The sequence below is a fragment of the Diadema setosum genome, chromosome 1, assembly GCF_964275005.1.
Source record: "Diadema setosum chromosome 1, eeDiaSeto1, whole genome shotgun sequence".
Classification (NCBI taxonomy): domain Eukaryota; kingdom Metazoa; phylum Echinodermata; class Echinoidea; order Diadematoida; family Diadematidae; genus Diadema; species Diadema setosum.
The window spans coordinates 46,404,772-46,428,500 of NC_092685.1; the positions used below are offsets into that span (position 1 = coordinate 46,404,772).

General features: G+C 37.4%; 1 protein-coding gene across 1 annotated transcript in view; it reads right to left on the reverse strand.

Annotated features, from left to right (window-relative positions):
* LOC140231432 (polypeptide N-acetylgalactosaminyltransferase 2-like) overlaps window positions 1-23,729 on the reverse strand; it is a 136,215-nt gene that overhangs the window by 73,701 nt on the left and 38,785 nt on the right. Inside the window, 3 exon segments of the mRNA XM_072311559.1 lie at window positions 9,346-9,467; window positions 13,591-13,656; window positions 16,672-16,739. Of these exon segments, the coding sequence (XP_072167660.1) occupies window positions 9,346-9,467; window positions 13,591-13,656; window positions 16,672-16,739 (256 nt within the window).

Consider the following 23,729-nt stretch of genomic DNA (forward strand, 5'->3'; position numbering starts at 1 on the left):
GGTGAGAATTGCAGCCACAATTCTGATTAAAATCACTTTAATATATAATCACTCCCGGGGGTATCAGCATAATATGGACAATTGGCCTCACATTCAGAGTGAACTTAGTCTTGCTTTCTAGAAGTTTGTTGCATTACCACACCGCCATACCACAGCCACAGCCACATCCAAAAGCCTGAAACAAAAACCATTAAGACATTTTCCCTGGCAAGCCGGACTACCTACACATGCAAATATTTTGTCCTGTTGAGTAATGCAGGAACCCTACATTTAACCACTGTTTATATCCTAGGTAATGTCAGCTGCTTATATTTTTTACTTATTTTCTAAGCAGACTTTGCTTCTTGGAATGAGAAATGATGCCAAAGACTCATTCCTTCCCTGTGGTCTATCAGGGTGTTCAGACTCAAAAAATGTATACTAAAATGGTATAGCTATACCAAAATGGTATAGCTATACGATGAATTTATACGTCTGAACGCTGACGAACGAAACGGCATACAACGGAACGATGGTCAGAGCATCATTTTGAACTAGAATTCGATCATGAATCAGCACTCCAGCATGTCCATTATGCGTCTAAACGTATGGCGACCATTATAAAACGATATAACTGGGTGGGGCTCAATGTGAGCTCATGCGAAAGGTGACTATTCCTCTCTTTAGCGGCAACGTCATGACCATAACAACATGCGCAGTGGGAAACTGCCATCTATACGATGTTCTTCAGAATGACAGAGATTAGCGTCTGAATGGTCTGTCGGCTATACGATGATTCTCTGCAAGTAGTTTCTTTATCGAGTTTAGGTATAAACTGGCTTGCATCTGAACGGGGGTATTTTGTGCATTTCTTTTTCTGTCAAGCTGGCAGCAATACACATGCAAGTATGGGTCTGAGGTCTAGACTAGAGTCACAAGGAGACAAACCGTACATGTATTCTTGAGTTTTGGGGGCACAGTGATAAATAAGTTATTCACTTGAAAACATTTCACAGCATCTCAGTTTTGCTTCTTTATTTCCTTCTCTCTTTTTCTCTGGCGTGCTTAGGTTTGTTTGAAGTTATTGGTGTTGAGGGTCAAAGTCTCAAATTTATTGAACACCATGTGTAAGAAACCCACGGGTCTTCTGGCATTAAATATGACTACCACACAAATTCTGATAATCTTTCCCTCTATCCACAGCTCCTGGGGGCAGTACAATCAAAGAACTACTCAGTTTGACATTACAGAGCAAAAAAGAAAGTCTGCATGTGTAGTGTGTAGTGATCAAATGGAGGTAGATCTACACTTTTCACAGCAATTTTTCACACATTCTTTTCCCCCTACTATTCTGTTTTGTCAATTTCACCTCGGCATCACAACACAGTAATAAAAGTATGCTGCGAGAAAAATTTATGGAAGAGATCAATGGCCGGATATGTGGGCTCAGTATAGTTAAAGGGTGAGCAAAGATCGCATGAATCTACTTGTATTGAGTACCTGCAGCCTACCAAACAAGCGATCAAAAAGGGTTACTGTTCGTGGCTTTAAAAAACAAGCTGTCCTAAAGCTATTCTTCCAGTCTGATAGAAATTGCTTGAATAAAAGCTTGCATCATACCTTGATGATAAATTGCCTCCTAGAATTGAAATGGCAGTGTAGTGACTTTCCTCCTATTTGTCTTTCAGACATTTTGTACTTGTTTCAAGATAATAATTTATCAAACAAAACAACAAAGATCCTTGCCATAGCTTCATAGCTTTAGCATAAGTAATTTGCTTACAAATCAATGTGAAGGCCCAAGTAAGCTTTGAAAATAATGATAATAATAATAATAATGATAATAATAGCAGCTACTTGTATAGCGCACAGGTCCACTTTTCAGTGCTCATGGCGCTTCAAAAATGAAAAAATATCATATATTTACATGCATATACATATTCAAACATTTCAACAAAGAAGAAAATGGTAAACAAAAGCAAATATATACCAAATAAAGAATACAACATATATCAATTAAAAATACAATATTGATCCAATATTAATGACATACAGCAATTACAGTCCTCAGTATGAAAGGAACAGATAAGTTTTAAGTTTGGATTTGAATGACTCTGTAGATGACAGTTCCCTTAACTGAAGAGGTAACTGATTCCACAATTTTGGTCCCATAACGGAAAAAGCACGATCACCATACCCATGTTTTACTCTGGGTGTTTGGAGTAAGAATGCATCTGATGATGAACGTAGCCTTCGTGTCGGATTGTATTTTTGAACAGAATTACTTATGTATATTGGGGAAAAAGAATGAATTGAATGATGTACTAATAACAGAATCTTGAAAATAATCCTTTTTTCTACAGGTAACCAATGTAAGGAACGGAGAACTGGTGACATGGAATCAAACTTATTAGTAAAAGCTAACAATCGGGCAGCAGAATTTTGCAACCGTTGAAGTTTTGTGACATCTTTTTTTGAAAGATTACACAACAATGAATTCGAAAAATCCAACCGAGAAGAAATCAAAGCACGAATAAGTATCTCAGCTGCAGATTTAGACAAATATTATAATGTCTACAAAGCCATGAATCCAATATATCACATTAATGTCTGAGGAAACAATAATGTTATTGCAGTTTAGATAGATATTGAATAAAGAGTAGCTTGGTACCATTACTCCTAGTGATTTACCTGATGATGCCAACAATCGTAAACGAGCCTACTAATGCACTTGGCCATGTCAGAGAGGCCCAGCGAATAACTACACTGTACACAGAGGTTAACCAGATTCCAGAGGAACAAAACCTGACACCCTCTCTTTGTACATGCCTCACACTATTTCTATCGACCTCCCCTCCCCCTACTTCCGCCACAGGAAGTCTTATAGCAGGATGGATACCTATGGAATCATGATGTGGTGGGGGTGGGGTTGGGGGTGGGGGCGGGGAGGCAGTAAATGGATCAATTCTGGAAAAACTGAGTCACTTCCACTGGTCTTCACTGACAATCCAGAAAAAAAAAAAAATGTGAAAAATTCTTTTAGTACTGTCCTGGCCATTTCCACGACAGAAATAGCCATGGCAACAGGGAGCAAGTTATAAACGTGGAACTCAACAGACTTCCTGGAAAACAGAGAGGATCCGCTAGGCAGGGCACCTTTAGTGTGGGGGAGGGCCGGAGGATTTGTAACCCTGTCTGATGATGCAGAAACTGTCAGTATAGGCCTATGTAAAACAAGCCATCTCCACAGAGGAATGGTCACAGCACATACCTCCAACAACTCTGAAAGTCTCTCAACTACAACTCAATTCAATTAAATCCAATCCAATTCAATTCAAAAATCATTTCATTTTTTGAACAGGATACAAATTAACAAGGTTTGCAAATGTGAGGTGATGTTACAGTACAGTTAAGTCAGCGTTTGGCAAATATCAATATAGCTTTCCACTTGATCCTGCAAATTCCAGAGAGTACGGAACCTTCATAAGTCTCTGCTACAATAAGCTTTTTCATGGCAGTGACAATCTTTGCAGGAAATTCCAGTCACACACGTATTGGAAATAGACACTGCTTGGATACAGCAAATTTGCTCGTTTAGGTCTGGGCAAACTCTGGAGAAAAAACATACACAATGGCATTCCAGAAGCTAGGCAAACTCGGAGGCTCTGGAAATCATTCCGTAACAGTGGTATTCCCAGGCACATCGGCAAACAGCAAACAAAGGGGAATGGAACCAGGTCAGTCGAATCAAAGCTTGATCAAACTCCGCATGGAGGCAAATGTTCCGCACATGCCTTTACTCCTACAGTCAAAGCACATGGCTTTCAGCACAAAGCCAGATCTGCCAACACAAGGCCGTTTGTGCTGGGTCCGATTACAATTCCTAGTACAAACCTTGCCCTTCAAAATCCTCCTCATAGACCTTTCCACCCAGGAAAATGTATCAAGATGCTACGCTGCCTAAACCCGTTTTCATGGCTATTTGAATGTTTACCCCCAAAGCATCTAGATTTGATACCTAACTGCTTTTAAAAACAAATAACATCCACACACAAAAAAGTGTCGTTGAATTTATGACAAAGACATGAAAATAGAAGAATATTTATATAATGAGTCATTCCTTTACATTATAAGGTGCTGCCTTGGATGAATAGTAATTTCCCACAGAGATATTCAACACAGTAGGGCCTACACGAGATCCCCATAAACCTACCCTCTACTAACCATTATGCACCACCACACAGTTTATCCCAGACCACCCTTTTTGTTATGATTTCCGTGATATGTTAAAAAAAAAGTGCTTTTGAGATAATTTGGTTTGACGCACTCCCACAGAGAGAGAGAAAAAAAAATCTGTACGATCTGTACGAGATGACAAGCACTTTATGCCATCAAAACACAAAAATCTGATGAATAAGGGTGTTACGTTTCATTTCTTGACCTAGATTCAGCCTCTGGCAACTTCTGCCCAGACGCATTTAAATTCGATTTGGGCCCCTGTCCCCCTTTTTTCAGGATGGTCGGAAGGTAGTCTAGATCAAAGACAACTGTGCAAAGATGCGTTGCATAGCAACCACAGTCATAACTACACTAGCATCAAGTGGCTTGGCTAGAAAATATGAGACATGCAGGAAAGAGAAAAGAGTGGTAAAGAGAATATTAACACAGGGCAATCGTCCATTTCCTAACGTAATAATACACAGAATATTCGCCGAGTCCTTGCAAATTCGCAGTGGCCGTGAATCATGTTACAAATCCTCTTGCAAGTTAACTTAAGAAACATACGTAGAGTTTCAGTGATAGTGATGCTGTATTTAAAATATTACCTTACCTTTGGAACACACAGGAATGCAGAAAATTTTTCGAATAATGCAACCAAGATGCACGGCATACATAGGAAGTGAATTGTGCCATACCAAACTTGATATTGTAGTTTTTACATTCAGGTGCCAACTATCAAGTATATCTTATTCTGATTTCTATTTTAATCCCCTCAAAAAGATGCAAACAGTAAGAAAATTTAAGCATTCATATCAAGCTGATTCTTGCTGACACAGCCTAACGTGAAACATAATTTTTCAACGTAAAAGTACTCCCGAACTGTAGTTTAATCGCTTTGAGGACAATGGATCATTTATAATAATCATGGCCGTCAGCCAAAAGCTTGTTGCTAGGTTACGCCATAGACACATTCGGCAGTAGGAGAGTGGTTCTCAGCGCTGATGCTTAGAAAGGGGAAACGAAGGTCAATTACAAACTTCCCAAATGCCATCAAATCTCAAAAAGGCATGGCTCATCAACGGACAAGTATAATATGCGAAGTGCCAACACAAAGTAGGCCATAGACAGTGGATTCAAGTAGAGAGGTTGTCTGTTCAGAGGATGTGTACGCTCCCTAATTTTCTTTCTTAATCTCCTCACATAACTGAAACTTTTTCTTCTATCTCCTGATTATAATGTTTTGCTGATACTTATGATTGATTTCATGATTTGAATTATGTATGTTATTCTGTAATGAGCAGTAGAGTATATTATTATAGTAGCTGCGCAATATTTCACTGTTTTCATCATCATCATAATTATCAATCACTTTTGACGGTTACATTATTTTTGATAATTTTATATATATTTCATGATTCCTGTGCTTTCTAAACTTGCATAATCTATATGGTTTCATTTGACAAAGGAACGGCTTCACAGATGACACATTACTCTTTTGCAGTATAATTAATTCTTCTTTTCATGCAAATGCCGTTACGTGAAAAAAAAAAAAGAGTGCACAAAATGAATGAACTTATGAATATGATGATTAAAAAAAAAAATGTCTTCACTGTAAGATCATGATCAAATAAATAGAATATTAGGCCATTGGAATGATTTGAGTGATGTCACATCTTTACATACATATGATATTAAGCTGAACTGTAATTTTACATTGTGATACACAATCTCTGGTGAAATCCTCAGTAAATTACGGTTATGACCTCCAAATGATAGATGGATTACAATCACCCACTTTATTGTCTAGACACACATTTCTGCAAGATCATTGTGGGATGATGTCACTAAACTTGAACCTTGTAGTTTGTGGTAAAAGTCTGTATAGCAAGGAGAGGGTCATTGCAGGAAATAATTATTCTAATGACATTCAATCCAGAGACCATCAAAGCCTAAGACATTTGAATGATTTCATCTCCTGCTGCACAGATAGGACAAATAATCACAAATTCCACAATTTTCACATCATCTTCCAAATTTCTGCAAATCTATGGTGGCATGACATGGCGTGATAGATGCAATTGTTGTAAAAAAGCAACTATTTCTGATCAACATCATAGCCATATTCAAACAGCTAACTTTCCCCTCCCAGTCACATTCTTCCATAGCCATGTGTGAACAGAGGTAAATAAAACCAATTGTCACATTGCGATGCAAAACTGGTACTACATACACATGGTGTCACCGCAAATCTTTCTCCCTCAAAACTGATACTGCAGGCCTATATATGCCAAATATTTCCCTAGGTTTTTACTTTCAAGAATTTCACAAGTCACATGCTATTTGTGAATACAAAGACATACAAAAATATTAACCCTGTTCCTAACATGAATGTGGTGTGCATGTGACCTGCTGTACCCGCATGTGACACATTGTACTCCACATTAATCGCAAACTGAACCACTCACAAAATTGTCCGGAAATCCTGATTTGTGAAAAATTTGACTCGCAGAAAATTTAAACTAACCTCATACACAGTAACTCCTATGCCTGAATGCAGCTACTGTATCTCAGAATTTACAATATCAACATTTTAGTCTTGGTAACTTTGACTTTCATGAAGCATTACACTTAGAGAATTGTGATGCGATGTCTATATATCAATCAAAATGGCAAAAAGTTTGTTATAATTGTACATGTTTAAATTTTTTAATATTTGTTGCAAATCTAGCACCCCAATCACATAATATCTTGCAAATGAGGAGTGTTACTTTAATATTCAATTGGTCAGACTGATAAACAGTAATCAATTGAGATGCTTTTGTGTTTGTTTTTAAGCTGGAATATTCAAAATATCTTCCGATGGTGACACTGTAATATGATACAAATTGTTGTTTACTAGGATGATGTCTAGTCGAGAAGACACATTACCGTACAAATTTTCAATATCAAATTCTTTTTAACTGATATTTGATCTCAAATGCATTTAATTTGATTTCACACAAACCTTTTGACCTTATTAGTGCATCTTTTCAAATGAATGGTACATTGGCTGCTTGCACATTTCCAAAATGAGAAACGATCATTGTAGTTACCCCAGTTCAATTCAAGCCACACAAAATGAAACAACAAAAAAATGGCAATGTTGGTTGGGTGTAGTGAGTATATAGCAAGTCCATATGTAGCCTAAATGGTGCATGGTGAATAGACTATGAAATTCAAATTATTAACGCTATGTTTTCATAACCCATGTTCCTACGGGAAGTCACAATATAATCAAATTTCTCATCAGTCAGTGAAGGGTTTCACACTTGCAAGAGACCTTGTTTGTAATAAAATTCTGAAACAGGTTTACAGCTACAATGTGCTCCGCCCTTAAATGAGTCTCCTCATCAAATTCTAGTGGCACATGATATTCCATGCATTAGCTGCATCAAAAACTCCATGGCTATGTCCATCAAACAAGCAACACTAACTGCCAATATGCCCGCATGCATAACTATGTATCTAAATGCATGTGCCACAACAGAAGTGAATAAAGGTCAAGTTATGTTCTATGCCTCCTAATTCATGACCTTTAGGTAAAATCATTCATATTGCACGTTTCACAAACCTAGAATCAAGCAAAACTGGATCGTAAATACACCTCCGGACCATGATTTGTCAAACGTAGTTTTGAAAAATGTGTTTCACTTACAAACCTTATTAAAAAAAAAAACAACAACAACAACTTACGTGGCAGGAAGCATGTTTTGAAACAAGTTTTTCTACCAATCTAAAAAGGTTGAAATGACCCTAACTCATTCCCCTCTAGCCAATTTCTACAGGCTTTTTAAAATTCAATCAAACATACCAATAATCAATTGAAAAAAAGGGCAATTTGTGCCTGGGACTCTTGCTTACCCAGCCTTTTCATTCTGTATTGACCAATGGTCAGAAAAAAAAAAAAACAATTACATCTTTCAGACTCCTGGGAAAGCCTGCAGATGTTTCCATTTGGAAAAAAGGAATGCTTCCCTATACTTATTACTCCTTTTATGCATGGCTTTGGCATTATCATTACACCGATCCCTTACATTCACAGCACTCAGTCAGCTACAGCAGAGCTATACATCATAGTAGGAGACTTCAATTTTCTCTATATCATGAATTGTCAAATAGATTTTTGAAGAATTTGCCATCCCATGTTCTGAATCGTTACCTGTCTGACTTCATCTACAGATGTTAGTCTGTGGGACAAGGGATACTAAATGGTCACATTCCATTCACAAATGTGAATGGACAATTCAACACACATACACACACACACACACACACAAAGAAAACATACATATACATGCACAGACTAGAATAATGATTAAAAAAAAAAATCATACATATAAACAAAAGATCAAACACTGTAGGACCCCGTTTACAGTGCGAGGCTCGGCCGTAGCCGAGCCGCGGCCGAGCCCAGCCCCGCTTCAGTGTAAACGCGCAAAAGGCCAAATGCGAGGCCAAATTGGCCTCGCATTTGGCCTCGCTCTGGAGGTGGTCTCGGCCACGGCCGAGCCGCGGCCGAGCCCGGCCTCTTCTTGGTGTAAACGCAAACTGGGCCAAATGCGCGGCCAATTTTAGTCTGGCTTCCAGACCCTCTGCCCGTACTATTTCGCTATTCACGATATTAACCCCCTCAACGTGGAAAACTAGTATAGTTTAAGGTGGTTTTGTCCTGCAAAGGATTTTTCCTTCGGCAAAGGCCTTTGCCCGAACGGCGACTTCGTCGCCACGGAATCCAGTTGGCAAAGGGTCTGAAACCACGCTATACCAAACTGCGTTTGTTTACAAGCAGAGTGCCACTACGACAAAATATTGAAAGGTTTGAATTAAAAGCGCGGCCGAGCCCAGCAGTGTAAACAGGGTCTAAGATTAACCTCACATTAAAAAACCCTATTTAAGAAACCTGAAGTCAACTATTTGAAAGCATAAAATGACAAGATGTACTATCAATCACTGCATATGTATACATCAAGATGCAGATATAAAAGATGGTCAATATATCTGTTTGGTGATCAGTTGGTCAATATTTTCTGTTTACTAGTGACTGAGCTGAGCCACACTGCCTTTTCCCTCCCTGACCGCGGAAATGAGTGTCTGAGTGCTACTGACCTGTGCGACTCGTTCCAGGAGCGGGGGCAGCCATCCCACGTTTGCCTCGCAGTGACTGTCAAGAAAAGTCAGGATGTTGGCTTGGGCTGCATCAGCACCTCTCACTCGTGATCGGATCAAACCTGCCATGGGAAAAAAAAAATAGATGTCCATCATCAAACACCACAAAAATCTCTAAAAAGGTATATTTATGAAAGATTATCCATATAACATGAATTCTCACTAATCTTTATGTCATCAAATCATGGTTAAAGTCCGTCACGACCCCCCCCCCCAAAAAAAAAAGAATATGATAAAACAAAATGAATAAATAATAAATAAATAAATAAATAAAAACATAAATAAAGAAATTAATTTATCAATTAATTGATTAATCAATTAATTAATTAACTAATAAAAATCTCAGATGGAGACTTCCTTTATCAAGTTTGATACTGGGATGATAGAAAACATGTCAAACTACAATCTGATACTTCAGACATGAAACCTTGGTTTGCTCGTAACCTATTTTCACAAATTCAGACACACCACACTTGCATATCATTGTAGATCTTAGTGTAAATGTTGATGACAAGCATCTGTTATGAAACTTTGAAAATCATCAGAAGTATCCTCCCCTCCACTAAGCTCATGAATATTCATATAAAGCACATTCATGCATTATTCAAGTCCTTGTTCGTAAGTCTAGGCACAAATAAATTCTTATTCGTTCAAAATGAAATAAAGAAACACTTTGAGGGTTATGACATAGCTATACAATAGTTCAACATGAGCATAAGTAAGATTTTTTTTTAATGTATGACATGAATACTACTTTTATAAAAGCACCATGAACATAGATTGCATTAATCATTTACTGGGTCATAAAAGCAGAGAGACAATGGCCTGAGTCACATCAGAATAGAGGAAGCCCTATATTTGTATTAGTGCAGGAATTTGATTTTTAGCCAACTGTTAAAAAAAAAAAAATAAAAAGTGCAATTGGACAGTTTCAAGACAACATGGCAAATATGAACTGAAAATTTTTCACCTCAAATACAACAATTAATGAACAGGTATGAGTTCTAGATTGCTTAGTGGGGTTGTAGATACTCAAATGTCTTCAGAAAAGATTCCATGCAAAGGGACAGATCCAGAAATTTGGTAAAAAGGGGCGCCTTTACAAAATTAAAGGGGGGCGCATGCACCCCTCCCCATTTTCTTTATTATTTCTATTGTTTCAACAAAAAAATAAAGAGGGGCACGCGCCTGGTGCACTCCCCCTTGGATCCGCCGCTACATGCATACACTGCAAGGCTTATGAGAAGTAATGTCTTACAGCAGATTATACAATGAAATTTCCGAAGCATAACTTGGGCCTTTGTGAATAGTGCATACAAATAAAAACATGCTGTCGCACCTCTCACGTTTCAGCCTTAACACAACACGGACATCAGTCAAGCTTGAAATGTGGTTTGCACATTCAAATATTAGGAAAAGAAATGTTTGACAAACTATACAAGCAAACACAATGATGCTTTGAGGGAAATTGAATGGCTCCAAGTCACGTAGTAGACATATGCTTTTTTCAGCTTTTCATTTGATTTTAAGGTTATTCACTCTGTTGCTGCATGACAGAACATGTATTTTCTATCTTTTTTCTCTCTCTCTTTTTTTTTTTTGTTGTTGTTGCAAGGTTGGCAAAGGAACCCTTCAGCATACTCTAGAAGGCAAAAAGAAAAAAAAAAATAGATATACACAGACAGACAATACAAACTACAAATAAATAACAGCATTAAAACTCCTGTGCCAAGTCTTGAATCAGACTGATATGTGTTCTGGCAGTGAGATATGTAGGCCTATGTATGCCGAGGACAGGTACTGGTTTCATGCCAGATTACTGTCTCTGGCATATTTGGTATTATCCAACTATATTCATATATGGCAGATATATTATTGTGGCATAGAAGCAGTACTTGTCCTTGGCAGAACATGGGATACTGAATACAGAGACATACTTATTTCAGCTAAAAATGAAATGGAGGCTATTCATGAATAAAGTAGAATATGTGCACATATTTACACACACAGTGTGTGTGTGTGTGTGTGTGTGTGTGTATTCATGTCAGCTTTCTACTTTAGATGAAATTAGCATATTTCTATAGTAAGCATTCAATGCTCTAATGTTCTGTAAATGATGGGTGAGCTCACTGGTTCAGTGCCAAATAAGTCATACCTATTTCATTGAGGTATTTCAATTCTCTTCTCTCTCCCTTTCTCGACCCCTCCCCCTTGTCACCAGTGTTTGTTGGTAAGCAACTGGTTCTTTGTGTCTACTTTTTTGTTGCTTTTTTCCCTTCTCGAACCTTGCAACCATTGCTTGGCTGGCCTTCCATTGAGAAATGTGCAGCCTTTCTCCTTTGATTTCAGCCTTGGTCTGTATGTGTGTGTGGGTGTGTGTGTGTGTGTGTGTGTGTGTGTGTGTGTGTGTGTGTGTGTGTTTGTGTGCCATGCATGAGTAAGGAAAAGATAAACTATCTGGGAAATAAAAGCTTTTAAAGGGAAAAAAGACAAATGTACTCCAATGCGACAGGGCAATGATATTCTGCATAAAAGCAAAATTCAGACAAATATCACATCAATTATGATTTGATGTTAGGGGAATGATGAAAATAAATCCTCCTTATGGCATCTCAAAATGGCCATGGAGGCAGTAACAAAAGTAAAGTTTAAAAAAAAAAAAAGGTTTTCTCATTTGTTTCGAGTATGAAACTCCCCTGGAGCAATTTCAGTTTAATGAATTAATAGTTTATCTCAACTATGCTTAAGACATCACATTTTTTGTGTTTTCAAAGTCAGAGGATGTTGATTGATACCACGTACTTTTCATGCAACTAGTATGACGAATCCCATCTTTTCCTTTTAGGGGGGGGGGTGTTAGTATGTGTGCATGGCATACCTATACAGAGAAATATTCACTTTGTGTACAAGGAACACCTAATTATTTTGCTGTTGTTTCAAAAATGTGATGTTGTCAGTCTTTTGTTATAGTTTGGGTTGGAACCAGGTGCGAGCATGGTTAGCAACAATAATGTTCATATTTCAGGTCAGGGAAGGTTGTTTAGAACCAGTTTCCATGGTGATGAATGGCCATGACATCACACTTAGGTGCTCTATTGTTACTGTAAAATGAGTGTCCTTTTCAAATGATATAATACTGGTTATAAACATGCATCAGAATATGAATCTATTCTTACTTGATTTTAGATAAAGATGAAAAAGCTACAGCCTATTTCCATTTCCCATGATATAGACATTTCATGTGCATGAACACACTAATCTCATTTAAACATTTCCCTCATGAATTGTGGCTGCTGTAATTAATGAATTTCAATGACATAATATGCCAATTACTTAAAAGGATGCTGTGTGTAAGATTTAAGTTCCTATACCAACTGAGACTCAAGAGTTACCACTAAAAGCATTCAATACAAGCAAAAGACATCTAAAGCAATTGTCTAAAAGGCCCAGCAGCGTGGGGATTCATGGCTGGCCCAATTCATTTGCTGATCACCAAAGGTGCATTCAAAAACCACCAATAGCACAGGTCAGCAAATAATGTTCATCATTACAATAATCAGTAGTGGTCTACTCCAGTTGACACTTGTCAGCTTTGTGTGTACAAGACATACTCATTACTGATAAAGCTGTACATACAATTCTTTATGAGGATTTTCAAATACAGTTCGACCTCGATTATCCGGCCATGTCTGGACCAGCGCTCCTCCGGATAAGCGAATTGGCCGGATATGGGAGATGCAATGTTAATGTATATAGCTGCCGTCCAAGCTGCCATCCCAGTGCACTGGCAGCTAGGCAGGTAGCGTACCCCGCAATGGTGGTGTAATCTATGCTAGCCTGCGCAAAATTGTAGTCCCTTCTTCACAAAAATAAAGTACATCTTTAGGTAAAAATCATACATGTTTTACCTCATTAGATATTGAGAAACCTATCATGCACATCTTCTGAAATTAGTGAAATAGATCCATGAAAAGATGTTAAAGTCACTGTTTTTTCTTAATTTTTGGATGAAAAAAAAAGTCCTTCACTGCGTGAATGTGTCCGGATAATAGAGATTTCCGGATAAAAGGAGGCCGGATAATCGAAGTCGAACTGTATATCCAAACCGGGCTTACAGCTCCACGAATTCCCACCCTGTCAGGTCTTTAATGCCAGCTTGTTGCTGGAGTCTTTCTATATGCTTACCTTCCCTGACTTCATTGCGTAGCAGTTTCACTTTGGGTATACTCGTTAAAATCTCTCCATCAGAGGCTGAAGAATGAAAACAGAAAATATACAAATAAAACTCCACTGTAAAGTACATTATCTATTAATCAGTAATTTGCAAATATTACACACTGTTGCAATGAAAATTGGATTTGTAGAACAAATTATTGCACTCATTACCAATAGACAACCTGATTCGACTTGACTATAACAAAATTGTTTTTGACTGTTCAAAAAATGTTTTAGGGGAAACATGTGCTCACTAGTAAGCTTATCATGTAATAATGACTAATTGAATGAAATGTATAATTCTTTTTCCTCACTCATTGGTTTGCCAAAGTTGATCAAATTTTGACTGATTGATTACTAATAACTATTCCATTAAATGAATAAACTGGTCAAATCTTGCCAGTCATCATACTGCTCCACTCTTTATGACTACATCTCATGAGTAGACTTTCCAAACTTTGTCTAAATTTGAGAGAAAACTCTAGATCATCAGCAAATCAGAAAGCTGATGAGCAAAAAACAAAAAAAAAAAGAACATGCAAACAAAATAAGTGTTATTAACATCAATGAAAATATTGCCTGATTCCCAACCCAAGAAAATTACTCTGGCAAAAGTTTTCTGCCAGACTGCACTCAAATGCTTTGCTCTATTTTTCTGATTAACAGATATTATCAATCATTTGATAACTTCATATCTATATATTACACACAACAACAACAACAAAACATAAAATCATATTCAGGGGTAATGTTCCTAGATCAAAATGCTGAAAAATTCAGAATCTCTTCAGTCACTGAAATATGCGAACGATCTGCCCTGCTGAGATCTCGGAATCCCAGTGATCAATAAGACTCTCAAACGTCTGTGGGAGATGATCCCATCGTATGTCAAACCCGATACATTGATTGATGTGCCTTTCTTATGGAAGGAATCAAACAAGGACATAAGTCACTACGGAAGCAGTGACAACCTCTAATCTATTTTTCCCATGAATCACTGAAATCTTGATATTGTTTACAAAAATATGGGTTCTGCTGGCAGTTGGATAAGTATAAGAATTAATGTGGAACAAATACAGCCCATCACACAAGCATCTTCTACATTGTATTATGTAAATATTAATTTAGCATGAGCATTAAAAAGTAGGGGAAAGTAATTTGAGGGTGCGCCATGCCACATCAGATGATTTCCCAACATTCAAACAATCATCATGTTCTTAGTACTGATGCAATTTCACTAAAACCTTTGCTAATTTGTTCGCTTACTTCACTGATCTACAGACAAAGTTCTCCAAATGGTACACTCACCTTAAACTCTTCTTCTATCATTTCAAGAAGACCACCTCTTATTTCTTAAGTGGAAAATGGTGCATGTGCAGATGGAATATATATATTGCATTAAAGTTACTGTCAGCATGCTGAGTGCACACACACAATACAAAACAAAGACATTTTATCATTTCGTGGTCATATCTGTAATGTAACAGAGTTCACTCCCCTAGACAGATCCCACACAGTTCTAATTTCTCTCCACGAGTGATGACCGCATATAAACTCTGCCAGGAGCTTGTGTGTCGCAGATATGAAGAGATGTCTTACTCTTGTACGAGATTAAGAGGTGGGAGGGAATATGGAATTTCACACAGCCCATTTTAGATTGTATCTGTCATTCTGAAGAACTGAAAATTGATCCAATGTGATCTAGCAGATTACCAGTCATTTACTGACTATGAACTAAATATAATCTTCTCATCCAGGGTAGCTTCTTCAGTGTTACCAGTGCTCCACCACACGGCGCCACCATTATTATCACCCTAGCACATAATTACCAGGTATCCATTTATACACCTGGGTCAAGGGGGACATGGTGGGTAAAAAATCTTGTCCAAGGAGGTAGACACGTGGTGGGCTTTGAATGAGGAAGCCCCATCTAAAGTCAAGAGCAGTCGGTTAGTGGTCGGGTTGCCGGTCATCCTGGGGGGAGGCCCGAATATTGGTAGTTCACGATACATCATAGTGGATACCCGCGGGCCAGCATATTTTAATTTAACTGTGACTGTGTTACTTTGTTATTTTTCTTTTTCTTCTTTTTTTTTCTCTCTTTTATTTCTTTCTTATGTCTTATTTTTCAGTGCTTCTGTTGCGTCAAGTGTGTTTATACCTATTTTTGTACATATGATATTATTGTTCAATAAAAACATAAAAAAAAAAATAAGATAAAAATATATAATATTCGTACTGTTGTTGATATCGTTGTTCTCGTTCTTTAGGTTTATTGCTTTCATTTACGAGAACATGTAGTTGGTAGTCTTGTTTCATTTCATATTCTTTATCTTGTTCTAATCTAGTTTCTCGTTCATTGCGTCATTCCATTTCTTGTTGTCTTTATGCTTCTTCTTGTTCATACCTTTTGTTCTTGTTTCATTTGTTGGTATGATTTTTATTCTCATTCTTTTTACTCTTGTTCTTGTTTATTTCTTGTTATGATTATTATTCTTGTTCTTGTTCACGTACTAGTTCTTGCTAACGGAAGTTTTCATTCTAGTATCATCCGACCACGTTGAGTGACAATGCCACATCTGTCGTTAGCTGATGTGAAAAAAAAAAGAAACAACGGAGAAATAAAAAACAACCTTGCTTTGAAAAAAAAAAAAAGAAAAAAAAAAGAGTTATTATCCACTTTGCCACAGTACACCTAGTGAACAGTTTTTCTGAAAGCGAGCCCCAACTTTTGCATCCTTAAATTTTCCCTCCCTTTTTAACACATGTAGCATTCAGTTCAAGGCTACCTCATCTTGCCTGCAAAATTCTCATCTGTATGGGATCTTATCTGTCCTTTACCATTAATATGGATCATTACACACAGTCCCTGATGAGCAGGATGAGCAATAATACTTCGATATATTTCCCTTGACCCCTAAATTTTGAACTTTACGAGGAAGACAGTCAACCTCCGTGCATCTGAGCAGAAAATTGTCCCAAACACTGAAATTGCAATGTAGAGCACACGATATGTGAATAATGATATTGTGTGTGTAATCTTTTACTTACGATCATCACTGCAGTCATCGACGAGTATGACCTCTTTGATGAGATGAGGGGGACTTCTGCTCAGGACACTGCACGTAAAGGATTAAAAAAATGAGAGTGGACATTCACGTGTAGTCACTTTAAAAAAAAATGAAACGGTCCAGCGGGTCAGGCGGAGTGAAATATACATTATCAGGCCAGCATAATTTGATTGCTCTTTTTGGGCCAGTTGCTACACTGTGCATTACCCCGTTGAAGACTAGCGGTAGTCCCAAGTATACTCGGGTAGGTGTCTATGGGAAATGCATGTTATAGCAAAATCAGCCCGTCCTCAATGGCCCAAATTCACGAAGGTGGTACAAACAAAACCACGGTTTAAACCATGGACAAAAACCATGGAGCGCCAAGTGTCGCACGGAATATTTCATTACGAAATTGGTCATTTCGTTGACAACATGACCGTTTCGTTAACGAAATTATCATTTCGTGGACGTAATGTTCATTTAGTTACAAAATGTTGTCATTTGTTACAAAATCATAATTTCATCGACGAAATGACTGATTTCGTGATGAAATATTCCATGCGACACTTGGCGCTCCATGGTTTTTGTCCATGGTTTAAACCATGGTTTCATTTGTACCACCTTCGTGAATTCGGGCCATAGGGTTTAAAAGAGAGTACAGCGGTGGAAATCAACTCTGGAAAATTGGTGGTTTGAATTGAATGCAATGGTGGGCAGCATTACAGGCAAAAACAGGCCAAATTATGGATTGCATTGTGGGGAAGAAAATTGTCTGAAAACCAATCTGGGTGACAATATACATTCACTGGTATTTCATGGCGTGGTAAGATATCGTACAAAGTTTTCAATCATGACAAGCATGTAACAACACCTGACAAGCCATGTCACATGATATTCACAGCTTATTTTCCACAGGCACTTTACACCTGAGTGTGGTCTTGTAAACATTTTCACTACATCCAAATAACACCATGCTTGAAAATGAAAAATAAGAAAGGGGGGGGGGGTATATACAACAGACATATCTAAGTGAGACAGCATATTCCCACAATGTAGTCAAACATACATTGTGCATGATGTCTCGACCGACAATAGGGCAACAAAAATCATCAGTCTCCATTCTACAGCACTCTATCCAACAATGATGTCTCATAAAAGAGTGCTTGAAATCCCACTGCAACATTCAGTTGCATTAATTCCCAAGGTGTCACAGGATTTCTCGACTGAATGGCTGACACAACGAATTATGCGATCACATTGAATGAGATACACATGAACTGAGCAGAAAAGCAACCAAATCAGATTTTTTTCTCTCTCTTTTATTCTTCAATCCTTGATTTCACTGTCACTGTTTAAACTACTCTCATGAATATTTTACTGAAATCAGGTGGCATATATAAATTTGATATCCTCAACTTTGCCCCCTGAGTTTGGATGAGGTGTTAAACTGTAGAGGTTGAGCAAATGACACGATTTAGCTGCATGTCTTACCAAGGCCCTCATCCATATCTAGGTCTTTTGGGGCCTGTGTGTTTTGTACCCAGCTTGGTTAATATTTCATGTGCTGGTCAACATGTGTGGGAATGAATTATTTACCATTGCTCCCAGCTGACTTTGAGATTGACGGGAGATGCTCTGAACTGTCGGATTTTGATGTTGTTTGCTTACACAAAATTACAAAAATACTCTATCACTGTTAAAGCCAAAACATAATTCTCAAAAGGGCTCAAAATTCATCTTCCACCATTTGGAATTTGCCTACAATATACTGAAAGGGTCAACTAAGAAACTTGTCTGGGGGACATGATCTATCAGGATATTGAGTTGTTTTGGAGTATTTTGAGATTAAAGGTGTAAAATAATGGCGATTGTATAACACAACTTTGATTCTTGAAGCCCCCTCCCCATTCAGTTTTAGGTGGGTAGAATATTACATGATGATTGATTGATTGATTGATTGATTGATTGATTGATTGATTGATTGATTGATTGATTGATTGATCGATCGATTGATTGATTGATTGATTGATTGATTGATTGATTGATTGATCGATGGATTGATTGATTGATTGATTGATTAATTAATTGATCGATTGATTGAAAAGGTGTTTCATTGATCAATATCTATCGCAGCCAGGGGCTGAATTACAGATATTGTTAACAAAGGACCATGAATACATTAAAGATACACACAAGATACAGTGAAGCAATGAAAAAAAAATGCATAGAATAACTTCAAGCAAACCCTTTTTGGCTAATATTTCACATTTTTGTTGTTACCCAACTGAAATCATGTTTTTTCTGTGTTTTCACACTTTTTTCATACAATTTTACGGCAAAAAAAATTGATAGTGCTACAGGCATATGAAAACTACATTTTTACTTTAAAGTAAGTGTGTGATATTCATTTGCTTGTTTACTCAGTATGATTTGATTTGATTGTAATAACTGGTAAGTTTCAAGTGCGTTGTGATCTCATACACACATACATTAGATCTCATTGAGCTCAATTTTGATATGATACTATAAACCATGGGAGATACAGAGGAGGTATCCACAGACTGAATCACACAATACATGAGTGGTTAGCATGTCCTAGACATGCTGACATCAAATAACAAATCAGGTTTTTACCATTAAAGGGAAGATAAACCCCAAGAACAATGTGGATTGAGTGAAAGCAGCAACATTAGTAGAACACATCAGTGAAAGTTTGAAGAAAATCGGACAATCGATGCAAAAGTTATGAATTTTTAAAGTTTTGGTGTTGGAACCGCTGGATGAGGAGACTACTAGAGGTTATGACGTATGAGTGGACTACAATATCAAGAAAATATAAAGAAAATACTACAAAAATCCATTTTTCATGAAAATTACAAATTCCATCAACTTGATATTGACTTTTGTTAAGGGTAGCAATTATTCCCCCTGCTTTCTGAAAGCGGTTGGTCCACTGCTCTTTCATAATTCTAGAAAAGTGAATTTTTGTTGAATATCCTTTATATTTTCTTTGTATTGTTGTCCACTCATACGTCATATCCTCTAGTAGTCTCCTCATCCAGCGGTTCCAACACCAAAACTTTAAAAATTCATAACTTTTGCATCGATTGTCCGATTTTTCTCAAACTTTCACTGATGTGTTCTACTAATGTTGCTGCTTTCACTCAATCCACATTGCTCTTTGGGTTTACCTTCCCTTTAAATGGTCCTCAATCTATATTCTGATCTAAGAGAGATTTATCTCTGGTGTGATTTAATACATGCATTACTGAAAAAGATCAAGCAGCAGTGTAATGGTGAACTGAAAAGAGGGAAAGTATTATGATATCAAAATGATTGTAAATAAGACAGAAATCTCCCAGATCCAATTTGTCAAGAGAGGAAGAAAAACAATTTGTGTAAAATCCCACTGCTGTCTATAAATGTATTCAGTTACAAATAGAGAGATATGAGGCTGTACAGGAGCTTTGTGTGGATTTATTTTGCTGGCTTTAACTACTAAAATACTGTCTGTGTGCCCTTCGGCAAATACAGACTCAAAGAGAGCTCTAGGTGGGAGAGAATGACGTGTTTGAAGGGAAAAAACATAGAATAACATCTGTGTGTGAGAGGCAGTGATCGGTTCTAAATTGAGGAGGAAGGACTGTCTAATAATCTGAACTCAACTTCAGATATATTTGAGGGAAAAAAATGCCTGAAGCTATCTTGGCTGCGTGACTTAAAGCCAAAGTTGCTGTCAATAGAGCTTTGGAGAAACATCTTTTATCTGCAGCATCATCATGTGTTCTGGAACAGACCTAAAATGGTATCCACTGGTATTTGCCAAAATAACAATGATGAAAAATCATTCCAAAATGACAAAAAAAGAGGGAAAAGATAACCACATAATTTTATGACCAAATTCTATCCCCTTTCATCACAGATGTGGCTGTGTGTAAAAAATTGTATGATTAACAAATAGCCATAACGTGGAAGCACAATAAAAGGATATTTCACTGCAAAATTTTTGCCATTGATCTTCCACCCAAGTTTCTCTTTTCCTTGGAGATAACCGACCACCCCCCCCCCCCAAAAAAAAGGAACCCTCAAAACCCCAAAACAAGCCGATGTGTTCCAAAATATTTGCACTGTGCAGTAAGTTTTCTACATATTGCACTGAATTGACTAAGCTTCCAGGACCAACCCTAAACTGACTTTGGACAGCTTTTCACTTTGGCTGAGATTTATTTCAGCTTAGGAAAACCCACATCCCGCCAAAAAAAAAAAGGTCAAAGGAATGGAATCGGCCTAATCGTAAAACAATGGCGATGTGGATTTTAGACGGAAACTCAGGGCTTCTCCATTGTCCAGAAAACCTCAGAGGGTTAAAGCCTTGAGTCAATTATTGGCTCAGTAGACACAAGGAGGAAGACCTTGTGCAAATATACACCGATCCTGAATCACTCGCCTGCTTTGGCCCAGGTCTGAGACGTGACTTTACTGAAGCCTAACAACAGACAAAACAGATTTTAGGCAGGCTGCACGTATGTCACTTCAGCATGGGAGAAACTGGATTTATTTTCTTTTTCAAACAGGAGAAGATTTTGGACCACTTGATGAAAAGCAATGGGAGGCTATTCAAAATATAATCAGGTGTTTTTCACCTCCTGTTTGTACACAAAAAAAAAAACACCTTACCTCCACATCACATTATTACATAAACATGAAGAAATTTATGAGATGGTATAATATGCTTAAAATGCCCACATTAGAAATTCATATCTGTTAATTACATGAAACAAGTACAATGTACTTATGGGTATATATTGAAATGAAATTTGGCAGAGATATATCACTGCTACAAGGCAAGTTTGGTGATGAGCATTTGGTTTATGTTATTCAGTTTTCATATGTTTTGATTATATACCTGTATGTATTTTTCTCCAAGGGTAATAACAAATACAGCATGCCAAAAAGAAATAAGAGATACAAATGAAATTATATGGGAGTGGCCAAGTTCATATCATAGCAAATTTGATCATTTCAAACATGAAGAAAAGTACAAAGTTGCCTGGTAATCATGTTGACATTGGAGAACAAAAATGTAGAAGACTGCCAGAGTTATTTTGATTGAGCACATACTTTGGAGGAAATTGCCCTCCAGACACGCGTGACACAATTTTCAGAGTCTGATACTGCCGAAGAAAACTCTCCTATGGAGCCAAGTCTATCCCCAATGAAAATAAATAAGCTAAAATTAGATGGCATCGCATTCAGTATCACAACTGTTGCACATTTCATCACCTACTTTGGACCTTCCTGTGCTGTAAAAGTAAAGCAAACATATGACAGTGTTTTATCCATCAACACACACATGTGGGGGGAAACGGAAAATAAAAGCTTCAACTTTTGCTGCATCCACACACGCAAAGAAAAAAAAAGGAAAAAAATGGCAGGTTGTAAATAGTCTTTCAATATGATTTCATAATTCCATCTAAAATGAATCATATAATCGATGCTTTTTAAAAAAAATCTTGAGTGAGTATATGGGCACGTGCAAGTTTACAGGAACCACTATTGTGTATATGGGTGCGTTGCACGGCTGGCTTACAGTACATCGATTTGCTCGCGCTTTGGATAATTGAAGCAGAATTCCTGATAAGCATCCTCTCTGGCTTGTAATAACAAAGTTCTTGTGGAGAAGGTGTTATTAGATTTGGGAAACATATTCAAGTGGAAGAGCTAAATGGCAATGGGGGGGGGGGTGGATTGGCACATTGGGGCCATTCACACTTATGGTGAAATACTGCAGTATTGTGCGCCACATTTCCCAATGTGAAATGCAAATACCTTGAGAAATACGGTGGTATTTTGGGTGGTAACTCAAACTTCGTGCAAATTACGCATGCGACATTTGAGTGTGAATCCTGTCAAAAAATTCCGCCCTTGGTACAGCAGTGTCTTTGTCACATGACCTGACACACTTCCTGTTTCCTTCCTGTAGGAGAGATGCAAATGCGCATTGCTTACTTCGAAGAAGTGTATGTTTGGGCCAGAAATACAATAGTATTATGTGAATAAGAATGGTATTCATCATACCAACTGAAATACCGCTGTATATACTACCATGATGAGAGTAGATACCGCATTATATGACAATATTTTGTATTAATAAAACATATATGCAAACCACAAATATGTGCGCAGCTTGAACTTCCATGCAAGTTCATTGATCCTATCTGCTAATAAAAGATTAAAAATTCTAACAAATCCACAAAATTCCAAAATCACTACAAAAAATTTAATCATCTGTTCCTTGTGTCATCATCATCTTTCCCTGCAAGTTTCATTCAAATCCATTTGCCTTTTTTTCGAGTTATATTGCACACAGATAAACAAGCAACAACAAACAAACCAACACCGATGAAAACATAACCTCTTTCCTTGGAGGTAATAATTAATATTGTGACAAATTACCATAGTGATTTCAAGATGTGAATGCATCTTTCGGGAAAAGATGCTGGGGAAATCAAGCAAAAGTTCAAACCTATGCATAATTACAGAGCTCTACATCACTGGTATACATGTATAAGCACACAGGATTATACACATGGATGTGTCTCTTCCCACCTCCCTGGATGCATTGTCATTCACAATGGCAGGGACGATGTATGCGAAGAAAAGGGAAGGAGGAGGGAGTGTGAAAAAGGTGTGGAATACATACAAACATTCAACTTCTGCACCCCGTCGTTCGTGGGACAATTGAGTATTTTTTTTCCTTTGTCAGTATACCTCACATCTATTAATACCTGGTACACCTGATATCCTTCAATAACCATCCCATACATTTGCAGCACAGTTTCAGTGACATATTGGAAATTGATATCTTACAAAATAAGGAATGCAATTTTGATGAAAGTAAAGTGTATTGTTATGTTCATTGTATCTGGAGGCTTATATTACTTCAATAAAGACAAGGTGCAGATGCTTCTCTGTTTTTGAACACATAAATGCACTTCACTTTTGTCTTCTTCACAGAATATGAGCAGAAGAACTTTTCAGAAGACATTTGATGTG